The sequence below is a fragment of the Cibotium barometz genome, chromosome 13, assembly GCF_041138505.1.
Source record: "Cibotium barometz isolate CiBa-2024 chromosome 13, ASM4113850v1, whole genome shotgun sequence".
NCBI classification, from domain to species: Eukaryota; Viridiplantae; Streptophyta; class Polypodiopsida; order Cyatheales; family Cibotiaceae; genus Cibotium; species Cibotium barometz.
Window position 1 is genome coordinate 41,730,409 of NC_141058.1, and position 22,005 is coordinate 41,752,413.

At 47.5% G+C, this 22,005-nt stretch overlaps 1 protein-coding gene across 6 annotated transcripts in view; it reads right to left on the reverse strand.

Annotated features, from left to right (window-relative positions):
* Positions 1–22,005, reverse strand: part of LOC147632694 (AP-1 complex subunit gamma-1-like) — a 143,939-nt gene that overhangs the window by 67,786 nt on the left and 54,148 nt on the right. For 5 of the 6 annotated variants that reach the window (XM_086807513.1, XM_086807517.1, XM_086807514.1 and 2 more), the window contains exons 5-7: positions 21,008–21,184; positions 17,712–17,866; positions 12,699–12,789 (exon numbers count right to left, since the gene is read on the reverse strand). In XM_086807513.1, the coding sequence (XP_086663639.1) occupies positions 12,699–12,789; positions 17,712–17,866; positions 21,008–21,184 (423 nt within the window). The remainder of the gene's footprint in view (positions 1–12,698; positions 12,790–17,711; positions 17,867–21,007; positions 21,185–22,005) is intronic. The other variant, XM_086807516.1, reaches the window with a different exon arrangement.

The following is a 22,005-nucleotide window of genomic DNA, read 5'->3' on the forward strand; positions in this document are numbered from 1 at the left end:
AAGATTCAAGACCTGATCGTGATGGAGGAGTCCTAGCATGATGGACACTTGGCCCTATACTATCTTCATCCTCTTTCATTGAGACCCAAGAACGGCTGATTGCATCCATTATAAAAGTGAATGGTGGGGTATCCAGGGAGAGCTTGGGTCTTGCACAGAGGAGGAGATGCTGCTGCTATTCTGACTGAGAGAAAGAGAAAGAGAGAATAGGCAGACGTGAGCTTCTTCGTTTACTGAGAGAGAGAGAAAGAGAGTGAGGTCCTTAAATTGAAGGGAGGGGAGGAGGGCTCCGACAGAAGAGAGCGAGCACACAGTGTGTTCTGCAAATTCACGAAGAAAGGTGGTGGTGGTTGCATTCTGCCATCCATGAGAAGACAGAAGGTGGTGGCTGCCTGTTTCACACCGAGGTTCTTGAAGAAGATTAAAGCTCACTTATGCTCGGTGGGATTGTGTTAGCGTCTACTTACCTCGTCATCATTAAAAAAAGAGTGAGAGTGAGAGCAAGGCACGGCCAGGCACTTGAGAGGGCTACTCTCAGCTGCCTCTCCATCACATGAGGCAAGATCGAGACATTTGGGGTATCAACACAATAAGGAGAAGACTTTCTAGACTTATTATTGGGACATCTTTGTGTACTTTGGTGGGTTCATATAAGACGAGTGGAATGGAGGACTTGTGAAGTAGCCATCTGGGGTTCTCCTAAACCTTTTTCAACTGGTAAATTGAAGCTCTTTTCAACCTAAAGGATCAAGTGGAGGTGAAGCTGTCTCAAGGGCTTCTTCAATTGCTGCTGCCTATTACTGTGAATTGGTGTGAGAGAGGAAGTACCACTTTTCCCATCTTCATACTTTCATTTTGAAGTACCCAAAGTCATTGTCGAGAAGGGTTATGTACTGACCTTCTCAATATGGCGACAAATCTATATGTCTGATCCCAAGCTTTGAACCAGATTTCTTGTGTTGCAAATACTGTGTGGTTGTATCTTGTTGACATCAGTTTTTAAGAAAGTCTGTGAGTTGTGGAAACCATACATCATAATCATTGTATAATCTTTTTGTCACTTTGTAAAAATCATCGTACCCTTGTGTGAAAGTGAGACAGGGGGAAGCTGTGTGAAAGTGAGACAGGGGAAAGCTGAGTGGGTTTTGGAAAGTTGGCATGTGTTGCCCCAAGTTAGAGTGAGTTCAAAAGTTGTTCTACTTTGATTGATTGTATGGTCTGGGTGGGTTTGAGATTAGTTTGAGATCAACACAAGTATCACTGGTGTCGGTTTGCTTGGAGATCAAAACAATTACTATGATTTTGTCTTTGGTTCTTGAACCACATGTCCAGAACATTGTTTGTGTTAGGTTCACCTTCGAAGTGGTTGGCTCCTTGAGGATTGAGCATGAATGGTTTGTACTCCTAAATCTCCCCGAATGGATGGATAACTTTCACTTGTCCCCATATCTGCCAAAGGAGGTCCTACATGCCAAGGTTTGTGAAGAAGATCTTAATTGAATCAGTTGTAATTGCAATTGTGGCTTGTTAGCCATTGTAGCTTCAAAGCATAAATGAAGACAACTTCAGCTTCTTAATTAGCTTGCTTTCAGTATTGTGTAAAATGCAATTGAAAAAACTTTTGTTTCCATCCACTAGCATAAAGTTTCAATTATACAATTGTCTTTGAAAGCCAGGGAGAGTTGTTTGCAAATTGAGGAGAGAGTGGATTGTGCTGGTGTTGGTGGTTGTTTAGAGTTGCCCCACTAGTGGATTGCAATGAAGCTTGGCTAGCTATAGAGGCATTTAAGATTGAAGGTCAAGTCTCACAACGTGAGGCATTGTCTCCGGAGAGGCAACCGAGATGCGAAGAGATGGAATCCCGACCGCCCGAGCGAGGGCCGAAGCGGCAATGGGGGAGGGGATTCCATCACTCTCCCAATGGCTCCACCAATCACCAAGAGAAGAGGAAGGTATTCCTTCCTGAGGCCTGGGAAGCAAACTGTCACGAGAAAGCCTGAAACGCCAACCAGTGGGTTGGATGCTAGGTCGAAGCTATGTTGCCACCTCGCAAAGAAGGTCTAGGCCGTACGCTGTGTGACGGGGCTTAGCTGCATGACTCTATCTGATGCCGCTGGCAAGTCAAACTCAACCTGTTAGTAGCCATGTCCCAAAGGATGAATATAGGTAATATTTACATGTGCTTGAAGGAGGCTAGCCTGTAAAAGATCCCTAAGCTGTCCGCACGCTGGATGGCTACCAACAATCTTGCACACTAGAGTGGAGGCCTCTAGGGATGCGACTTTCGAAGCGAGGAGCTGGAGGTCCGCTTCTAAAAAGAATGGGCAAGGCACGGCGGCCTCAGTTGGGGATGAGGAAGCGGTTGCCATGGATCCTCATGAGGGGTGAAGATCAAAAAAGGCCAAAGCTTGCCGAAGGATAAAGATGCCCAAGAACAGAAAGCAAACTGCCTCCTGATAACGGAGGGATGAGGCGAGGATGGAGAGGTGAAGCCGAAAGGGAGATGGAGGAGAGGAGCAGGGGAGGCTGCGGGAGGCGCGGGGAGGGGGGGGGTTGGGGGGCAAGGACCACGCAGGAGAGGGAGAAGGCAGGGAGTCAGCGAGTAGGATTAGAGAAAAGGGGGGTGGCGGCAAAGGGGGGGGGGTGTGGGGTGGGGTGGGGGGGAGAGAGGGCAAGCAGGGGGGAGTTAAGGCGGCAGCGAGTAGGGGAGGGGGCAGCGAAGGCAGAGGCACGCAGGGGAAGGGGCAGCAAGTAGGGACACACACAGGCGGAAGCGCAAAGGAGGCCAACGAAAGTGGAAGGGGAGGGGGGGTAGCAAAGGCGAACACGGGGCCCCGCCGCAGCCTGCCGGGGGGGGGGGTGGGTTGGGGAGTGGGGGCGCTCAACAGACCGTGCAATTAAGTATAAACAAGAAGGAACACACACAAAGACTGGGGCATCTAGCTCACCGTTGAGATAGCCGACATGATCCTCCTCCAAAGATAAAACCACCCACTGCACCCTGCCTAGAACAATGGTATTTGAGTCCACCACGTGTGGGAAAAGCTTGCTACTAATGGAGATGCATACTTCACCCTTGTTGCCCATGGGTCCATAGGCCAGAAAGGTGTCTGTGACAGGGGAGAACCTTTCTACATCCTCTAGTCCTGCTCCCGGTCAAGTAATGCTCCTGTACTAGCATGACATCTAGGTCTCCGCCTACTAGGGCACTCTAAAGCTCCTCACATCCTACCTTCTTCCTCCAACAGCATAAGGTGCTACCGAGTCCTTGTATGTTCCACAAGGCTATCCGCATGACTAAGTGAAGCGCCTCCAGGCCCCACCCACGCGCCAGAAAAAGATCCTTGTATTGGTATATGAAAAACCAGCCAATACGCTGACATACGAACATAGATCCTCTAAAAGAGGACAAAACATAGGGGAGGATAGTCCCCTCCATGGCTGGCCGCTCTTGGAGGAAACTACCTCATACAGAAGGGGTGGACGGGGGTGGAGAGAGAGAGAGAGAGAGAGAGAGAGAGAGAGAGAGAGAGAGAGAAACCAAACCAGTGGCCTGTAGTGGTCTCCGGCACTAACCGAGAGGAAGGGACCCTGCTACCATATGCGTAGGAAGGCCTCTCATCGTTTCCAAATGCAAACCGAACCTCCCTGTAACTTCCCCCACCAGCCGCGTAGGGTACGAATAATATCTGACCACATGGCACGGATGGACTCCGCTCGGGGGTGGGAGGGGGAGGGTGCTCTCAATGGTTTCACTACATCGTGCATGCCAAATATACCATGCCGCTATGCTGCTCATGCATCTCTGACAAGTGCCAAGGGATTAGGCCTCTATTGGAGAGTCGGGGGTGGGGATAGACTCTATCTTGCAATGTGCAAGCCATTTCACAGACTCTCTCAAAAAGAACTGATGATGACAAACAACACCATATAATGTCCACAACACGAAAAATGACACAATGCTTGGGATTAGACTTGTTGACTTGCCATCATTTTCATAAGATTAGCACATTACTCTCCTTCACAACTATGTTGGGTACTTCAAAGTGAGAATATAGATAAGAAAAGAAGTACTTCCTCTCTTATACCAACACAACTATAGGTAGCAATAAAAACCTTGAGACAACTTCACCTTCTTTTAGTTTTTGAGCGTTCATCTACCAGCTTGAAAAGTTTCAAAAGAACCTTAGACGCCAACTCCACCACTTCTTTCAACACTCCTTATATGAGCCTTCTAAACACCACCAAGAAGCTCTAAGAAGATTGGGTAGGCTACCTTCAAATGCCCAGCCAAACTCTACTTATATTCTCCCCTTTGATGCACGACATAGTTCATGTCTGCGTTCTCATTCTCTCAGATCGGATGTATGACATATTGTACCCAGACTATGGGACTGGATGGAGTTAGGAGTAGATAACATATCATACTTGTATCACCCCTTCAGCATATAGAGATGCATTAGTAGCCCTAGTACTCCATCCACACCCTCTCGTTTGTACACCACCATTGAGTCCCCTATGGTCGTGTTGTCATACTTGTACATTTTATTCTCACTCCACATTTTCCTCCTGGAGGAACATCATTGTACTACTTGTTTGTCTCATAGGCCAATTTTGGCCTTTTGCAGACGTTAATATATCTTTCTTTCTTTCTTTCTTTCTTTCTTTCTCTCACATTCCTCTCTCAGCGTAGTTTGCAGAATGAAGGAAACAAGGATTGCATATAAGTGAAGCTAAAAGGTTATGGCGAGAAAGGAATATGGCCAACACAAGTACAAGCTAGCCAAATGAAAGCTCTCAAACATGGGCTCTTTCTCTCCTCTAAATCAAAGCAACGGAAGCAGCATCTCTACGTATATGGTCAGCCCCTCCATTTTTTTTAAAAAAAAGAAAGGAGACTTCTATTAAGTATGAAAATTTTTTACAAAATGGAGATTTCACACCAAGTAAGGTGGAGATCTCAACAAATCAAGAGCCCTGTGCTGCCAATAGGGTCCTGAATGAGAGGACGTGAAAAAGATACCAATGTCCCACTCTCTCATAAACTGGCCGCGCTTCCTCTCCGTAGCCCTCGAAGATCCCTGGATTCTGGCCCAGGTAGCCATGATGGTGTGAATAATATCACTCCAAATCCTGCAAAGATACTGAGAAACAAGAACGGGAGTACCCTCAATGGCCTCGATGCATCTAGCCTTCCAGATATTCCAGGCTGAGATGCTAGCAATAATCTCCCAAGAGCTGTCTAACCTCTGTGCCGGAGGGACAAAGTATGAAAGTAGCAAATCCTGAAGACAACACTGCTGAGCAACTTGCCTAACCATAATGGCCAAGCTCCTGTCAGCACCCTCGAATCTCAGCTGAGGCCCAGACTGTGTCAACCAAATGATAGAACCAAAAGAAATGATAGCATCCCTCTTAATCCTACCAATGAGGTGTGCAATCACAGACCAAACCCTCTGTGCTTCCTTGCATTCCCATAAACAATGGTAAACTGACTCCGAAACTCCTGCACATCTAGGGCATGCTGGGCAAGCACCAGTAACAGACCTCGACTGATTGGTGGCCAGACCACCATGAAGAGAAACCCAGATAAAGGAGGAAATTTGTGGCTTCCTATTCCTAATGGTTTCCCAAGCAACTCTAGCCTTGGTGTGTGCATTTCCATCAAGCCCTGACCAAAGAAAGTTCCGAATAAGGCGACCAAGCTGGCCAATGCAGCCCTTATGAGAAATCCAGCATGAAGCGATAAACCAAGTCGTGGCTAGCAAAACTTGGTTAACCACCAAAGCTCTAGAGGCGAAGTCGAGCTTCCTCCTACTCCAGTGATGAAGTTTGCTTTTAATGCTTAAGAGCACTGGAGCAAACTGTTGTGCAGGGGAGATGTCAACGCCCACCTGACAACCAAGGTATCTGACAGAGCATCCTCTCTCAATCCAAGTAAAACCAACATCTGTACCCCAATCTGCAAGAGGAGAATCACTGATCCAAAAACGAGCTGACTTATGCCAATTGATAGTAGCTCCTGCTGCCAAACAAAAGGCCTCCAAGGCTGTCTGGAAAGAGCATAAACAAGCATGTGAAGCCTCAAGGAACAACGCCGTATCATCTGCTAACTCAGAGTCCAAAAACTCTTCCTCTGTGCATAAAGGCAGCCTGAGACCCACAACACCAGGGGCAGCCCGAAGAAACCTGCTCATAGCCTCAGCTACAATGAGGTACAGTAAAGGGGCAAGGGGACAGCCCTGCCTCACTGAACGGGAAATATGAAAACGCTCACCGCGTCCCCCACAGGCTAAAACAGTGCTATGAGCCTCCCTGTATAGGCCTCTGATCCAGTTTTGGGAAAACCCCATGTGTGCCATAGTGCCCTCCAAAAAATCCCAATCCACTCTGTCATAAGCTTTTTCAAAATCAAGCAAAAGAATGGCAAGAGGTTGCTGACTAGACTTTGCCCACTCGATAGCTTCCCAGAAAGAAGTGTGAGTTGGTGGCCGAAATGCCTACAAACTATTGGTGGCCGAAATGCCTAAAAACTATGTGTAGCAGAAATGCTTATGGAACACCAGGTTATCTATGCCTGCGAGTGATTGTTTTATCTTGTTACTTGAGCCCACCTCTCATCCAAGGTGTGTGGTCAGAGTACCAACACGGAGTGCAAGTGGTAAAGTGGACATGACGGGACTTATGTCTATGCCAAGGGTCATGTGGACCGATGTCTTGTTGGCAGGAGACTTATTTTGTCTCGCCCATTTACTTGGGACATGGATTATGATATCTGGACTTATGGGATTGTTTTGTCTCGCCCATTTATCTTGGGACATGATTATGATATTTGGACTTATGGGACTGTTTTTGTCTCGCCCATTTCTTTGGGACATGGATTCTTCAGTTATATATTGGAATTTTTGAGACTGTCTCGTCTCACCCAATCGATGGGACATGATTATATCTTGAATATATGGCTTGAAGCTTAAAGTTGCGGACAACTTTTAAGAAGTTGGGGAGGATGTCACCAGCCTGGACATTTCCCAGTCTGAAAGGGGTCTGGTGGACTCCAGGATGTTTAAATATTTGGAAAGTACAAGCTTTGGGAATGGGGGATTATCCTAGAATACAAAGGACCACACTCCTAAAATTTAGGAGAGTTGCTATTTTTGGCCCGCCGACTCCGATGGAAATTCTGTTCGCGTCATTACATCTGGAATTGAGGAGATACCAAGAGTTGGCAAAGTGCGTATGACAGAATGTCTACCAGTTGGGATATTTTTAGAGATAAAGTTTATGGAAGGACCCATCTCTTGATTGGGACATGTGGCAAGAAAGTGGCCCAAAGTGAGACAAGTGGCCTGACACTTGTTAGAAAGTGGATCAAAGTGAGACAAGTGGCCTCACACTTGTCACTTCAGCTATTGTGTGGCTCTCCACTTGTCATTGTAGCCTTCTCTTGCCATTTTAGCTCATGGGAGGCCCAAATCTATAAATTGGAGCCCTCTCTCTTCATTAATGGAGGCTCTCTTGCTGCACACTAGCCTCTACCACCGTTACAGGCTGCCCTAATGATGGCTACTCTCTTTCTCTCTCTCTTGAAGGCTGCCCATGAAGAATACCGGCTGTTGGGGACTGTTTTGGAGGCTTCCATCGCGAAGAAATACTGAAGGCAAGGGCATTCAATCATTTATTATGATTTCTAGCCATTGTACTTGTTGTACCAGCATTTGTACTTGCTGTACCTGCTGTACCAGCCACCGTACCGGCTATACCAGCCCTTGTACCGGCTGTACCAGCCATTGTACCTATTGTACTGGCCACTGTACCTATTGTTCCGGCTGAATGGGGAGCTGAACCTGTTGTACCAGCTCTATTGCATGAAGACCCGTGGTTTTTGGGGAAGAATCAGTACCCACACGGAGGTATATGGATTATATTGTTGGCTTGGCATTTCTACAGCCTATGTTCCGGCTTGGTTGCCTCGTGTTGGGCTGTGTTATGGCATTTGTATATGGATAATCCGGCATCTCCCGTGGGGAGAGTAAGGCCCTCAAAGCTTGTATATGATATTATTCTCCTTGGGTAATAAAATACTCCAAGGGGGGGGGTCGGCCCATTCCGGCCTCTATGCGGTGTCACATGTGCAAGCTCCATTTTCAGCATTTGTGGATGTTTTGTCCAGCTTTATGTTTTATGCAAAGTGATGATGGATATGTGTTAAGGCTGTGGCCATGTTTAAATGTTTTAATATGCATTGATGGTATCAACAAGTGTGTCAAAGGCCCTAGTCCCCCGGGCACCCGCCGCGAGTTTCATCCATAAACCCTCCTGTAACAGCAGGGTGAAGCTGGTCCTTCAGAAGGCGCTTCCTACCACGGATGGGAAGCCCTCTAAGGCCCTGAACATTCCATGAGACGATTCTCATGGAAGAGAAGAGGGTTTGACCCCTGATCTAAGAAGACGATGGGCAGCTTGAGGACGCCTCTCATAATGCTGGAGGACGGGAAAATCCACAGGGCAAAGTCCACTGACATGCCCTTGTCCGAGGCCCTACACAGTACCTGCATATGTATGAGAAACCTGTTCGCCCTGCGAGGCATCAAGGGCAATGGCATCATGCTGAAAATCCTGCAATACATGATCCCCACTGTGCTGAACATCCTGCATATCGCCCCCTCCAAGTAGAGAGGACTCAACAAAATCATCCTGATCTGAGATATCATCTCTCTGCAAAGATGCATCAGCTGACACATCCCTCTGACTAGAAACATCATCTATCTGTACATGATCCGAGAAGGCCTTCCCATCAATTGCACCAAGGGGGCGGGCGTGAGAGACAGCTCGCCACACCTGGCGGACGTGAAGGAACCAAGGGAGGTGGCACCTGAGAAGCACGCTTATTACGAGGCCTCCTGCGACCTCGAGCCTGAGGACAAATCTCGAGCAAAGTGACCCTATTGGTGACAAACCTGGCACTGATCGGGTTTACCTACAATCTCCATACATTGCTTCAAAGGGCCACAAGGGCCCTGAAGCAAAACATAGTCCTCAAAGAGCTCAATGTCACGGGCAAGAACCATGACCCTGGGGACACCATCCGCCGAGGCAATGACCACCTGGGTAGAAGATGTCGGCAAGGCGTGAAGTGGGGGCACTTGAAGAACCAGCCCAAAGGCAGACCCGATGGCCTCTAACATAGGCCAATATGCGCGAGGAAGACCTGGGAATCTGAGAGTAATCGGGAAACGGTTCCGGTCTTCCTCAACAGGGTCAAAATAGCTGGAGTAGGGAAGAAAGAATATCTTCCTCGGGCCCAATGGCAAAGGGCTGCCCTTCAAAACCTTTGAGGCTGCGTCCTCAGAATCAAAATCCACTTGGAAGAAACCTCTTCCAAGCAACCTGACATCTCGAAAGTGTAGAGCGAGGTCGGAGGGCAGAGCCGCCAGGACCCAATCCCGAGCCTGGAGACGGGACGGGTGAGATCCAAAGATTCTGGCAATGAGGGTCGTTTTGGAGTCTTTCTCTATTTCAGCGTGGAGGACCGCAAGCTCGGCTTTGGAAAAAACAATGGTTTGCCCGGCTGAGGGAGAATGATTAGCCATGATGCTAATCGAAGAAAAAGGCCGACTTGAACCCGGATGAGTAGCAATCCGAACCAAGGGGAAGAGGTAGGCAAGGAGGCGGAGGAAAGGAAGGGAGGGTGGAAAAGGGAAAAGCAAAAAGGAAAGGGAAGCAAGGGGGAGATGGTTGGACGCAAAGGCGAAGAAGGGCGGGGGAAGGGCAGCACAACAGGGCTGCGCAGAGGGAAGAGGCGGAGGAAGGAGGGGAGGCGGGGAGAGGAGGGGAGGCGAAACAGCGTAAACTGGAGGGCAAAGAAGGGCGGGCAGAGGCAGGGGCGAACAGTGGGGAAGGATGAGGCGAAGAAGGGCGGGCAGAGGCAGGGGCGAATGGCGATGGAGGAAGGATGGGAGGCGGAGTGTGAGTGGGGGCGAAGCAGGCACAGAGGCGGAGGCACCCACGTGGGAGGGGGAGGTGGGGGGGGGGTGCGTGGTGGTTGTCTAAGCCCTTGTTCAAAGAGCCTCCCAATGCTGGGAGAAGTGTGTGGTAATCTTTGGGGAGGCCAAGGAAGCATACACTCACTGGAAATCCAGTTGCTGCTGCCAGTGGGTCTGAGCCCCGAGAGAATCCATGTTTCCATAGTGCAAAGTAACCTAGGAGCTTCGCACTGTAAGCAGGCTCAACAACAATGTCTTCTGGGCCAGGGTGGGAAAGCTAAACTCCACCCAGATGTACCCATTGTCTAGGAACTGAATGATATGGTTGGGCTCTCCTAGGAGAGCCGTCTGAAGGAGATCACGGATTTGGCCTAGCACCACCCATGTACTTGCTTTGAGCGAAGCCACTATAGAAAAAATCCATTCCCTCGCAGTCACGAGGGGCTGCCATAAGTAATGGATTTCTGCTGCAACGGTAGCACCGAAGCCACGCTTGGGGTCGGAGCAGTTGTTTTTTTTAACGGGCAATGCCCCTGATGGCCAGGCTTTCATGGGTGCACTCTCGCTATAGCAAAACACCAAAAGCTGCTGCTGCAGCCTTTGTTTGTTTGTTGCTGTGAATATGGGTGTTTAAGCAATGATGGTACAACAAGGTGCTCTGCAATTTTCTTGGCTATCCCCCTTCGCTTGTGTTTCTGCTGATTGCCTTGGTTTGGTCTCTTTAGGGTGTTATATTTGAATTGGAACTTGTGAATTGAAAAGACATGTCTAGCAGTCTCAAGATGCGGGAGCTTCAAGACGCTCTAGCAGAACTGGGACTTGAAACTACTGAAACAAAACCTGTTCCGGTATGGATGTCCTTTAGAAAAGCATAACCTAGAAAAGGATGGGATTGCTCGTGTGACAAGACATATCAGGATGCAGGTGGTACTCCGTGATGCATATGAGGAGGCCAAGGCAGCGAAGAAACGAGAGGCCGATAGCTCTGTGGCAGAGACTGGCCTAGTTAGCAGCGGGAAAGAGCAATTCCACCCCCGAGGAATCAACAGTTGAAGAGGATATTGATGGATTAACTGTGGCTGAACTTTGCTTTGCTTTCACCAAACCGGGGCTTTCTAGGCTGGGACCAAACTTCAATCACTCGATCATTTTTGCACCTTTGTGGAGCCACCACAGATGCTTGTATAACATCTGCCTGCGTGCTGCTCACCAGGCCAACATCAACAAGTTTTGTTGACCAAGCTGATGAGTGGGCTGCTGTAGACACACTGCCGACACCTTTGCTTGCACACATTGATGAAGGAAAAACAGTCAAGCTTCCTTTTCACCCCAAGGCGCTCAGCCGCCATAGATCATCATGATGGCTCTGATACCAAATATAGGGATCCTCGCTAACAAACCCTAACCCTAGCTGCTCAGTCCTCAAACACACAAACGTGAAGGAGAAGATGAAAAGTGCTCACAAAGGCACGAACCTTAGAATGACATGCATTGTTTAACCTCCCATCCATATATATACCAGTGACCTCCACGTGTCCAATATAAACCTGACTGCTCCAGACCAATTTTGTATTTATTGTCTTGCTTCATCTGTGATCCTATGCATTTGCATCTTAGCATCTGCTAGGCACTGTGTTAACTTACATGGTATCAGAGCGTGCACTGATAGGCAACAAACAGTCCTCTCATCTTTGTGCAATTTGCACATGAATCCTTTCAAAATAGCAATGGGCCAGATTTCATGAGCTAAGTGATTGATTTCCAAGTGATTAAGAGAGACCCTCTCCTCCTCTTGCAGATAAGAAGGGGATTATTCAGCCAAAGTAAATAGGCCTCTACACAGCTCCCTGGAGTGAATTGAGAGCTAGGGCAAGTAGGGTTGGCACCCCACCATTTCTCCATCCTAACTTTATGGACATGAACTTTGAGCTGGCCAATGAAAATCCTTGGTGGGTGTGACATGTCATTGTGAGTAGCCATACCAGTGGGAAAAGCCAGCCTCTCATATCTGTAGAAGATAATTACAATACAACTATATTCTTTGCAGCAGGAACATGAGGAGGCTGTATCCAAGTGCATCAAACATGCAGTTGAAGGCCTAGCCGTATAATCCAGCTCATGGATCAACTTATAAGAGATTCTATACATCCAAAGACCTAATGACAAATCCCATCAAAGGACTTGCAGTGTCATCTCCTCTCTCACTATGCAAACTGCATGGAGAATTCTGGTGCTAGGCGTGGAAATCTGTCTACATCCAAGCTACATTTTATCTTGAGTCAATTGAAGCTATGAAAAATAGCAAAATGTCTAGAGGGCAACCTAGAACTACCTCTTCTTTTGAGCCACCTCATCAACTTACCCTGCTAATTGCGATTGACAAGCGATCTCCATTAACACTGGTTAATCAAGATATTTGACTGAGAAAAATCACATTCATGTCAACTTATCCCTGAAATGTCAAAATTTGTAGTTTCTCAGTATTTCCACATGCATGGGCCTAAAAAAGAACCACCTTTCAATCAATGAGGTGCAATCTGCACTCCATTATGATCTATAACAGAGATGTTTGGACTATGATGACTTGAAGAATTGTACATATAAAAACATTGCTTATTTAGGCCATCATGAGACAATCAATGATTGTAAAGTTGACACATGCCATGAAAGGAGACGTAGATCTAATGGAAATCAAGAACTGTAGAAGCGTATTACTTTCAAGCACTCAATTACAGTTGAGCGATGCCTTTGGATTGCTTGGAAGTCCACAGAAACAATCTTCACCAACATGTTCAATGCAACATACCTGCAGCCTTCTATTAAATTAGTTTGGAGCAATAAAGCAGAAACAGAAGTCGTTCTTATCTTTGTTTACATAGGCTTATTAGTTTATATTGATGGTTAAGGAGTTTTGAGATAAGATTTCTTATTAATCAGGCACTATATCGATAGAAGGAATAGCATGGTCACAACATGAGAAGCTCCCGTTCTGCTAAGCTAACGTGCCCTCTATGTGCACCCTTCACCCACCTCCCTCCTTCCAGCCTCCCTTCTCCTCGCCACCCTCTGTTTGTGCCTCTCATCAGCCTCCCTCCTGCTTGCTAGCCCCCTTCCTGCTTCACCCTCCCTCCTGCCGCGCACACAAACCACACCCCCCCCCCCCCCCCCCCCGCGCGGGCCGCGCGCAGTGTCCTTCCTGCAGCCCGCCTAGCCCTCTGCTCCTCTTCTCATTCTGTCTCCCTAAGCCTTCCCCCCTTGCTCCTCCGACTGCTGCTCTCTCCCACCTGTTCTCCTGCCCTCTTCAGCGTATGGAAAGAAGTTCTTCTTTTCAAGTCAGCCTTCCATATTGATTGGCATTATGGCCTGTGCCAAAGCCAATCCTTGACCACATCGGCCGGGCGAACAATTAATTTTTCCAAAGACGAGCTCCGAACTCTCCAGCACGACATTGACAATGAGGTACAAAAAACCCTCACTCTGCCCACTCTCAAGTGCACGACTTGCAGCTCTTCCCACAGAGCTGACTAAGCACTTTCAGGACACATGCTTGCTTTGGTTGGATATATGATTCTCACCCTGCCAGCTCTCAAGTCCGGGACTGGCTACTGGCAGCTCTTCCCACAAAGCTGACTGAGCACTTTCAGGATACACGTTTGCTTGGTCGAGGCTCTTCCAAGTAGATTTTGACTCTCCAGAAGCCATGCCCCAGGCACTTGCCTGCAGCCCTCTTCCCCTCGGCTTAAAGAAAATTTTCTTGCTGCTCGAATATCATCCAGACTTTGATCCAGTGGCAGAGGATCATCGACTGGAGTATGTATTTCAGTTTCTCAATTCATGGAATTTTTAACATCTATGTCCCTAACCTTAGGGGGAGAAAGAAAGAAAGATATATTAAGCGTCTATGACCCAATGGGCCTATGAGACCAAAGTGATACAATAATGTCCATGGCATATCTCATCATGGAACAGAAAATAAAATAGAAACAAAACAAAGCTATCTCACTGGGGTGATACAAAACTGTCAATGGAATCTCATCATGGAATACCAGGAACATGGAACATGAGAGAAGCATCAGCCCCCAATAGATGGTATACCACGCTGCAAAATATCAAGTATGGAAGCTCCTCACAAAATGGCTTCCTCATGCTGATCATTGGATCATTGGGGGAGACTTCAATATAATTGAGCAGCCAGCAAGTAAAAGAGGTGATTAGGGTGTGGTACACCCTGTTGAGAGAGCTGCTTGGGAGAGGCTCATCCTCTCTATCCATGGCAGGACTGCTGGATTGAGGATGACATACACAGGAAACCCTCTTCCCTCATTTACACTGGTCTAACAGAAGGAGAGATGCAGGATGTATTTATGCCTGCCTAGACAGACCACTTCTATGTTGATGATTGGGTTCTTGACAGGGGAGGATGTATATGCATTGCAGCTGGCACTTCTAAGTGTCCAGTAGTTCTGAGCATCAGAGAGCCTGGGCAACATGGCTCTTCGCCCCGTGCGTGCATTCCTGAGCACTCTTACTCAGATGTCGAGCTCTCCCGCCAGGTGATTGGCATTTCGAGACCTCAGGACTTTTCTAATGGCCCACAAGGTGTGGCTTAAGCATTACACCTGATCAGTGACTTCTACAATCGGATGACTTTGATGAGGAGAGAGGAGGTTATTGTCCATGAGAGGGCCATCACGCATACGTAAGCAGCACTTTAGAGGGAGCATGAAAAAAGCCCTGATGCCCTTTGGAACTCAAACACTCTTAGCACTGTTAGGGCTGAGTTGCAGCATTCCATGAGTATTGTTATCATGCTCATGAGTCCTTTTGGGTTCAGATGATGGGAAAATGTAATAAACACTTTTTTGCTACTCATGTCCTTCTCTTAACAAAGAAGGTATGAGTTGCAGGATTGCCCTGGAGTAGTTTTGTGTAGTTGCTGAAGCTCTTATTGTAAGCCCAACGGAGCGTGCAGTGACAGATGCAACCACATGTACGAGAGATAAAGATAAAGTGAGAGAAGGGGGAGAGAGACATGGGAATAGGGGGTTTCACATAGTACACCATGTTGAGCGGGGAACAGGCCCCGTCCCCTCTTCAAGAATTTATTTCAGGAACAATCCACGGGCTTTTCCAAGCCATGACCAATACACAAATGAATACAATATCAAACAAAAGTGTCGATGTCGAGATCGGGCCGAGTCGATGTCAAGGCACAAGATAACTGATGCTGAGCTCACCACGAGGATGACCCACAAAAGGCTTACACCGGGCTGGTACCAAAATCAAATCTGATGTTCCCCAAAATATCTTCAAGGTTCTTTTGCTCTCAGTCCGGACAAAGGCAAATCCAAAAAGGCTTCACACCAAGATGGGTATGTATCTCCACAAGGAAATCCTCTTCTACGTAGAGGTTCAGGGAAGTTGGTGGCGGCAGAGCTTCTTAGGTGGTGTTTAAACCCGGTGTTTGGCGCTAGCACCAACGGTGTCTGGAGGCAGCAGACTGTACAAGGCGGCGCACAAGATAGTGCTCAGGGTGGAAACAAGCGTTGCAGGTAGAGGTGGTGCAAGCGGGCGCTCTGCAGGCAAAAGCGGTGCAAGCACTTCTTCTCTGGGCAGAGGCGGCGCAGCTCTCTGGGTGGTGCAGAGGCGGCGGTCAAGGTGCAGGCGGCAGGGAGGCGCAGAGCTCTCTGGGTGGCACCAACTGCAGCAAAGGCGGGCGGAGTATATTCACAAGGTGGCCCTGCTGTGGTGTAGGCACTAGCTACAAGGCGGCTCTGCTCAGGACAGCGCAGAGTTCACAAAGCAAGGGCAGCGCTGCTGCAAACAGAGGTGGCGCGCAGAAGTACACAAGCGCAGAGGCGCAGGGCAGAGCGCCGGCTGAGGGCGCCACAGGGGCGAAGCACCGGTGGTAACTTCCCAAAGCTGGCAGCAGTGTATGGCTGTAGGAGCAGCGCACAAAAAGATAATGATGATGTTCTTGCTTTTCCCAAGGGAGATCTCCACATGTACTTCTTCTATGAACCTCCAAGAGGGTGCATTAAGGAGTGCCTACTTTTGCCACGCTTTGCTTTTGCTTTTACCAGTTGGCTTTGTTTTATTTTCTTTCTTTTGCTTTGCCTCCTTGCTTTTGTTTTAATAACAGTCAAAGTTCTTGATTTATGCTTTTAGAATCTTCAGGGCCTTGCTTTTTGGCCCTGGAGCAGCTTTTTGCAAAAGCGGCTTTTAGCTTTTTCATCCAGTTCGATGCCCTCTTTCCAACGGTGCCCTCAGCTTTTTGGTCAACAAAGTTTGACTTTTGTTTTTTCTTCCTTTTTGACCAAGACGGGTGCTTTTTCCAATGCCAGCATTAGGAACCCTGTTTCGATGAGTCCATCATCTTGTCCATATGTCCGGGCATGAGTTCTATCATGTGAAAAGAGCATGGAGGACCAAATAGTTACACTTATGAATTGCCATATGTCGGTGGGATTTCGGATAAGTGACTCGTAGAGAGTCAACTGGGGTGCAGAGCTTGGATTTAGTTGGATTGAAAGAGGCAACACTGCAAGATACTTGGGATGTCAGGTTGCCTCCAAAGCTTCGGTGGTTAACCAAGTACTGCTTGGCTCAGTCTGGTTTATTGCCTCCCTGGCTGCTGGTGCTTTTCACAAGGATGCATTGTTCAACTGGTGTGTAGCCTAGCGGTGTGGGTTTGTGACTGGGAAGGGGGAGGTCCTGAGAGTTCGAATCCCTGCAGGCTCCTAGCATCCAGGCTGATTGTGGAAAAATTTTATCGCCTTTGAGCAAGTGACCAAGCCACCTTTGGGTGGGCACTCAAGTTGCTAAAAGAGAAGGATCTACTCAAGGGGGGGGAAAAACTATGGAGACTGGTCTGCAATTTCCTTTGATCAGGCTTGGATGGCACATTTACACACGAGCAAGAGTCACATGGGACACACTGTCATTTTCCCTAAGCAAGGAGGGCTGAGTATTAGAGATCCGGATATGTAGTATGGAGCCCTGTTTGCAAGTTAGTTATAAGTGGCATTTTCTTGGGCACTGAGCTCTGGAAGAACTTCTTTCTCTATCAGATCTCCAGATATACGCCCCGTGTTGGTAGAGATTGGATGCCTAGTGCATGCTATATTTTCACAGAGGCAAGTCTAGAGAGCAACCTCTTCCCCATTTTTGTCAGCTGGCACTTGGAGAAAGGATGAGACCTTTCTTGAGGCAGAGGCCTTTGAGATCACAGGAAGATGTAAGCACACCCCCATCAAGTGGAATGATCTTATTAGAGATGACATTCATCATCCCCTGGGTGCTTCTGGTTACATGCAGTGGCCAAGCTCGGAGATTCTTAAAAGTCTTCCTATGGATCAAAGGGAGGCCTCCACTCAACATCTCAGAGGGAGTCACAGTAGGATTGAGCAAATTGACGCAGCTACCCCTCATGAGTGGCTTACTAGCACATTCCATGATGAGTATCACACCACATGGATGGGTCCTTTCTCCAGGACAGGTGTACCACAACAAGTACTAGCCATGCTGAACCAGGATGACAAGGGAGACTGTGTGTTTGACACTATCCTGATATGATGGAGATTGATGAGATGTGTTAATCGGAGTTTATTCCAGACACTATCATCTGTCGGGAGAGTAGACAGGCAAGACTATGTACTTGTTTATTTTGAGAGCTAGTATCAGCAAAATGTGCGTATCATCTTTGAACCATACAGAACAAGTGTTCACCTTATGTTGTTATCACGATTCGAAAGGAAGCGACCAAGAACGTTGATAGCAAGTACACGAAGTCCTTGAGTAGCTTCAACATGCATTATTGTTTGAACACATTCATAAAGTATTGCACTGCCTGGAACTTTACTAGAGTCAGTATTTGTGATTACCTGCAAACAAAATGCAAACACTTACCAAGCATGAGATTACAAGACCCTTTGCCTATGAACCAATCAATCTGGAAGAACACAACACTAAGAATGTGAATATATTGCATACATTCAGAAAAGTGAGATTAATGTTTGCCAGGGAAGGAAGATGTATGCTTGTAAACTTGATGGCAGCAAATTTGTCATTGCTTCATGAGGATTGAAAAAACGATACATAATCAACTGGTAAACAAAGACTATCATTGCTACTATGAGCATGTGAAAGAAAGAAAGAGAGAAAGAAAGTTATTTTAACCTCTTCAAAAGACCTATGAGACCAAAAAGTAATACGATTGCTCCATGAAAATACTAATTCATGGGAAAACTGAAAACTGAAAAGGAACTAGCTACCTATACTATGAGCATGTGTTGATGATAAGGGTAGCACAAGTAACCATGTGTGTAGTACAAGGTGTCAGTAGGTACAGTGGGGTGGGAGAAATGCATGCCTCACCCAATAATGATAGTACCGTCCTCCAAAAAAGAGCACATAGTTGTGATGATGTCGATCTGCTCGCTGTCGAGAAGACTGCCACCAAGGGTGCCAAGGCAGTGTATGTGAGTCACTGTTTGGAAAACTGCATCAACCATCAGGAGGCTCCAGTGAAATCTGTGTGGATGATGGGGTGCGGTACTGATGCTTTTCTCTAGATCATGTGAGAGAACATCACAACCTGGAGCCTCTCAATCCTCCTCCAATCATCCTCATCAAGATCTACCCCTAGAAGGGGACCCTATAAATCACCACCGCTGCTACCAAAGTGTCAAAAAGACATCCTTTCATGCTAGGTTCCTGGACGTGTGTCTGAAAGCACTGTCTCTCAAGGAGGGCTAAGGCTGCAAATCCCCTCATCACTCTAGTTTAGGCTGCCGAATGCATGGAGAAGATCAGCGCAGACAAGGTGACTTCCAGATATATATATAAGATGTGAGAGTGTCCACTAGATCTCTGTAGCCACTAATGGTGCCCAAGCTGGATTGTTCCGTTGGACAATCCCAGGGTGCCCTACTGGACCATTCCATTGGACCATCCCACGGTGCCACGCTCGACCATCCCACGGTGCCGACTGGATCATCCCAAACGTGGACCATCCAGAAACCAAAGGGCACCACCAACAGATACATGAGAGGCGGCATTGAAGGCACCGCACTGTCACTCCAATGGACATCTACCAGAGATGCCACTGAAACCCTCCATGAAACTGTAGATGCCACTGATACCATCCATGAAACTGTACAGGGCATGCCCAACCACATCCTCTAAGACACGATCCATGAATGGGAGTGGTCGTCCTTGATGGTAGCTTCGTTGAGAGCCCGAGAGTCCACACAGACACATATCTTGTTGGTTTTCTTCTTGGGGGAAATGACCATAGGTGAAAGCAGTTGGGAGTGTTCCACCAAGGAGATATGTGGGCTTCCTCCATCTTTTCCAGCTCCACTTCGACTGCATCTACATACTTTGGGTTGAGCTTGTAGGCCCGTCCATGAATTGGTTGAGTTCCTTCTTGGGGCGGTATGGTGAGAACACCAATGTCGACTGGAACACAATCCAAGTCTTTGTATGTCCAAGCAAAGACATCCTTGTAAGATTGGAAGAAGGCGGCGGCTCAAGTAGGGTTTGGTGGTCCCATAGCCAAGAAGAACAGGATGGGACACGGCTCCTCTGCAGTGTCAAGGTTGAATTCCTGGACAGGGTCTTGGCAAGAGGGAAGGGAGAGGGGTTCCCTGGGCTCATCTGCTTTGGAGAGGAGGGTGGGATTGTGAGCTGGCCGGTGATAATGTTATTCCATCCAAGACTTAGGACAAAGGCGAGTCAGACGGTTCATGGGGGCTGCTGCCATAGTGGCTGGTGCAAGAGGATTGGGAATGAGCAGTGGAAGGTAGGTCACCTGAGGAGTATGTCCAAATCCAAATCCAACAAATCCAAAACCAAGTCCAAGTCCAAGTCCAGATCCAACGAATCCAAATCCAAGTCCAAGTCCAAGTCCAAGGAACCCCAAGTTGTAAACAAGAAGATGTGCAGACGGATGAGAGAGATGGGGGTCGAGGTGGATGGTCGAAGGCCTGCTCTGATACCATGTTAGAAGTACATGGTGCCAGGGGCACATCAGTGTATGTGTGAGAAAGAGAGAGAGAGAGAGACGGAGAAAGAAAGAAAGAAGAAAGAAAGTTATCATCTTCAAAAGACCCAAAGGGTCTATGACACCAAAATGATGTGTACATAGTGTCCATGAAATCTCGTCATGGATGAAATAAGAAAAAGCAACAGTAAACTAAAACTGAAAACTGAAAGCTAAGATCTCAGACTCTAAGATTATACAGGATGAAAAATCTAGATCCTACTCACTTTCATGTGTTGTGTAAAGTGAACCAAGTACATAGTTTTTTAGGCTAGCAGCCTAACTTCTTCACCCATAGAAATCATACCCAATAATCTCGAGAGTGTCATGTGGCACATTTATCCTATCCACACACATAGGGGTGTTCACACCTACTAAGCCCCGAATCCCAACACACACGCACACACACATACCCCACCGTTCCATCACTACCATTGATGCATTTTGATATTTTAATCTCTCCAGGCTACTTTCCAAATCAATGTGCTTTTGACACTCACCCCCCACCCCCCCCCCCCAAAGCAATGTCACCGAAACAATCCATACCACAGCCCCAGAATCTCAATGACATTCAAGTCCACTTAGCAATGTCCATGATGTATTACATCTCAAAGAGAATAGTAAGATGAGAAATGCAAAGCCCTATGCCAAAAACCAAGAGCACCACCATCAGCATCCAAACAGACTTGGAGTACAGGATTCTTGTTAAATGCAACAAACAAGAGTTCCTTGTCAGGAATGAGCAAGAACTTCTGAACATTCTATACAACAATAGCTCCAGAGACTTCTGAGTTTAGCTTAATCCAGCCATTTGGAGAGCCTCTGTGGATGCAGTTCTCAACTCCTAACCAGCCCTCCATCAACATCATAGTCCATGCAAAACAGCTCATCGAGTCACGTAATCCACAAACTAATACGCTAAATATCTTGCTTTATTAAATGTTTGAATTAGTTGCAATTTTTTGATTGGTATATGTACCTGCGCAAGGATATCACTCATGATGTCACTTGATTCAGCGTCCCCTTTTCCCACAAGTCGGAGCAATCTCAAGAGCTCAATCTGTAGTAATGGATCTACAATCCCACTGACATCAAATTCTGCTCTGTATTCACTTGTAAGCAGGTTTTTGAGGATTTGGGCCAAGTTTGAAGTTTGCTGCAGAAACAAACAAACGTCAGATTTCAAAATACAAAATAGACTGAAAATTAAAATCCAGATCCAAGAGGGTCTAATGCAGCCACAAATTTCCACTGCCAAAAAAGACTAAAATATTGATGGATATGTGAAGAACAAAATGCCTTCAAGTGATATACCTCACCTATGTGCACCTAGACTCCAGATCTGCCACACTATCAATTTAGCAACAATCTCCTAGGCAAGAGCCACAAAAGGGAGAAGGGGTTACAAAACTAGAGTCAAGCTGTGGAACGAGTCCCTATACACACAAAAAGCACATCAGCAAAGTATTGTAACAGGCATCTCTCAGATGGTTCAGATCAGATGATTTGTAGGCATTAGGTGCCATACACCAGCTGACAGTCTCCATCAGGGACAAGCTGCCCTTGGACAGCGCTTTTAAAACATGGATGCATGTGAACCTCATCTGGCATGTGTGAATCAGTGATTTTTCCTTAGGTAACCTCTCCTTCCCCCCATTTGTGTTTCCTCCTCCTTCACCTTTGCTTCCCGCTTCTGCCTCCTTACTCTTCGCAGCCCCCCCGCGGGCCCCCTTCCTCCTTACTCTGTGCAGCCCCTCGCAGCCCCCCCGCGGGCCGCCTTCCTTCTCTTGTGTGCCTATTCCCGCATTAACCCTCCGCTTCCTCCCTCCATCTTCCCTTCCGTCATCTTGTTCACACTGCCCTCCTAGCTGCACCTCTTCATGCATCCCGCAGCCTCCTTCCCTCCCACCTTCGGCTGTTCCCTCCAACCAAGCAGCCACTCCTCCCATCCAGCCGGGCCCCCCTCCCCCACCTCAC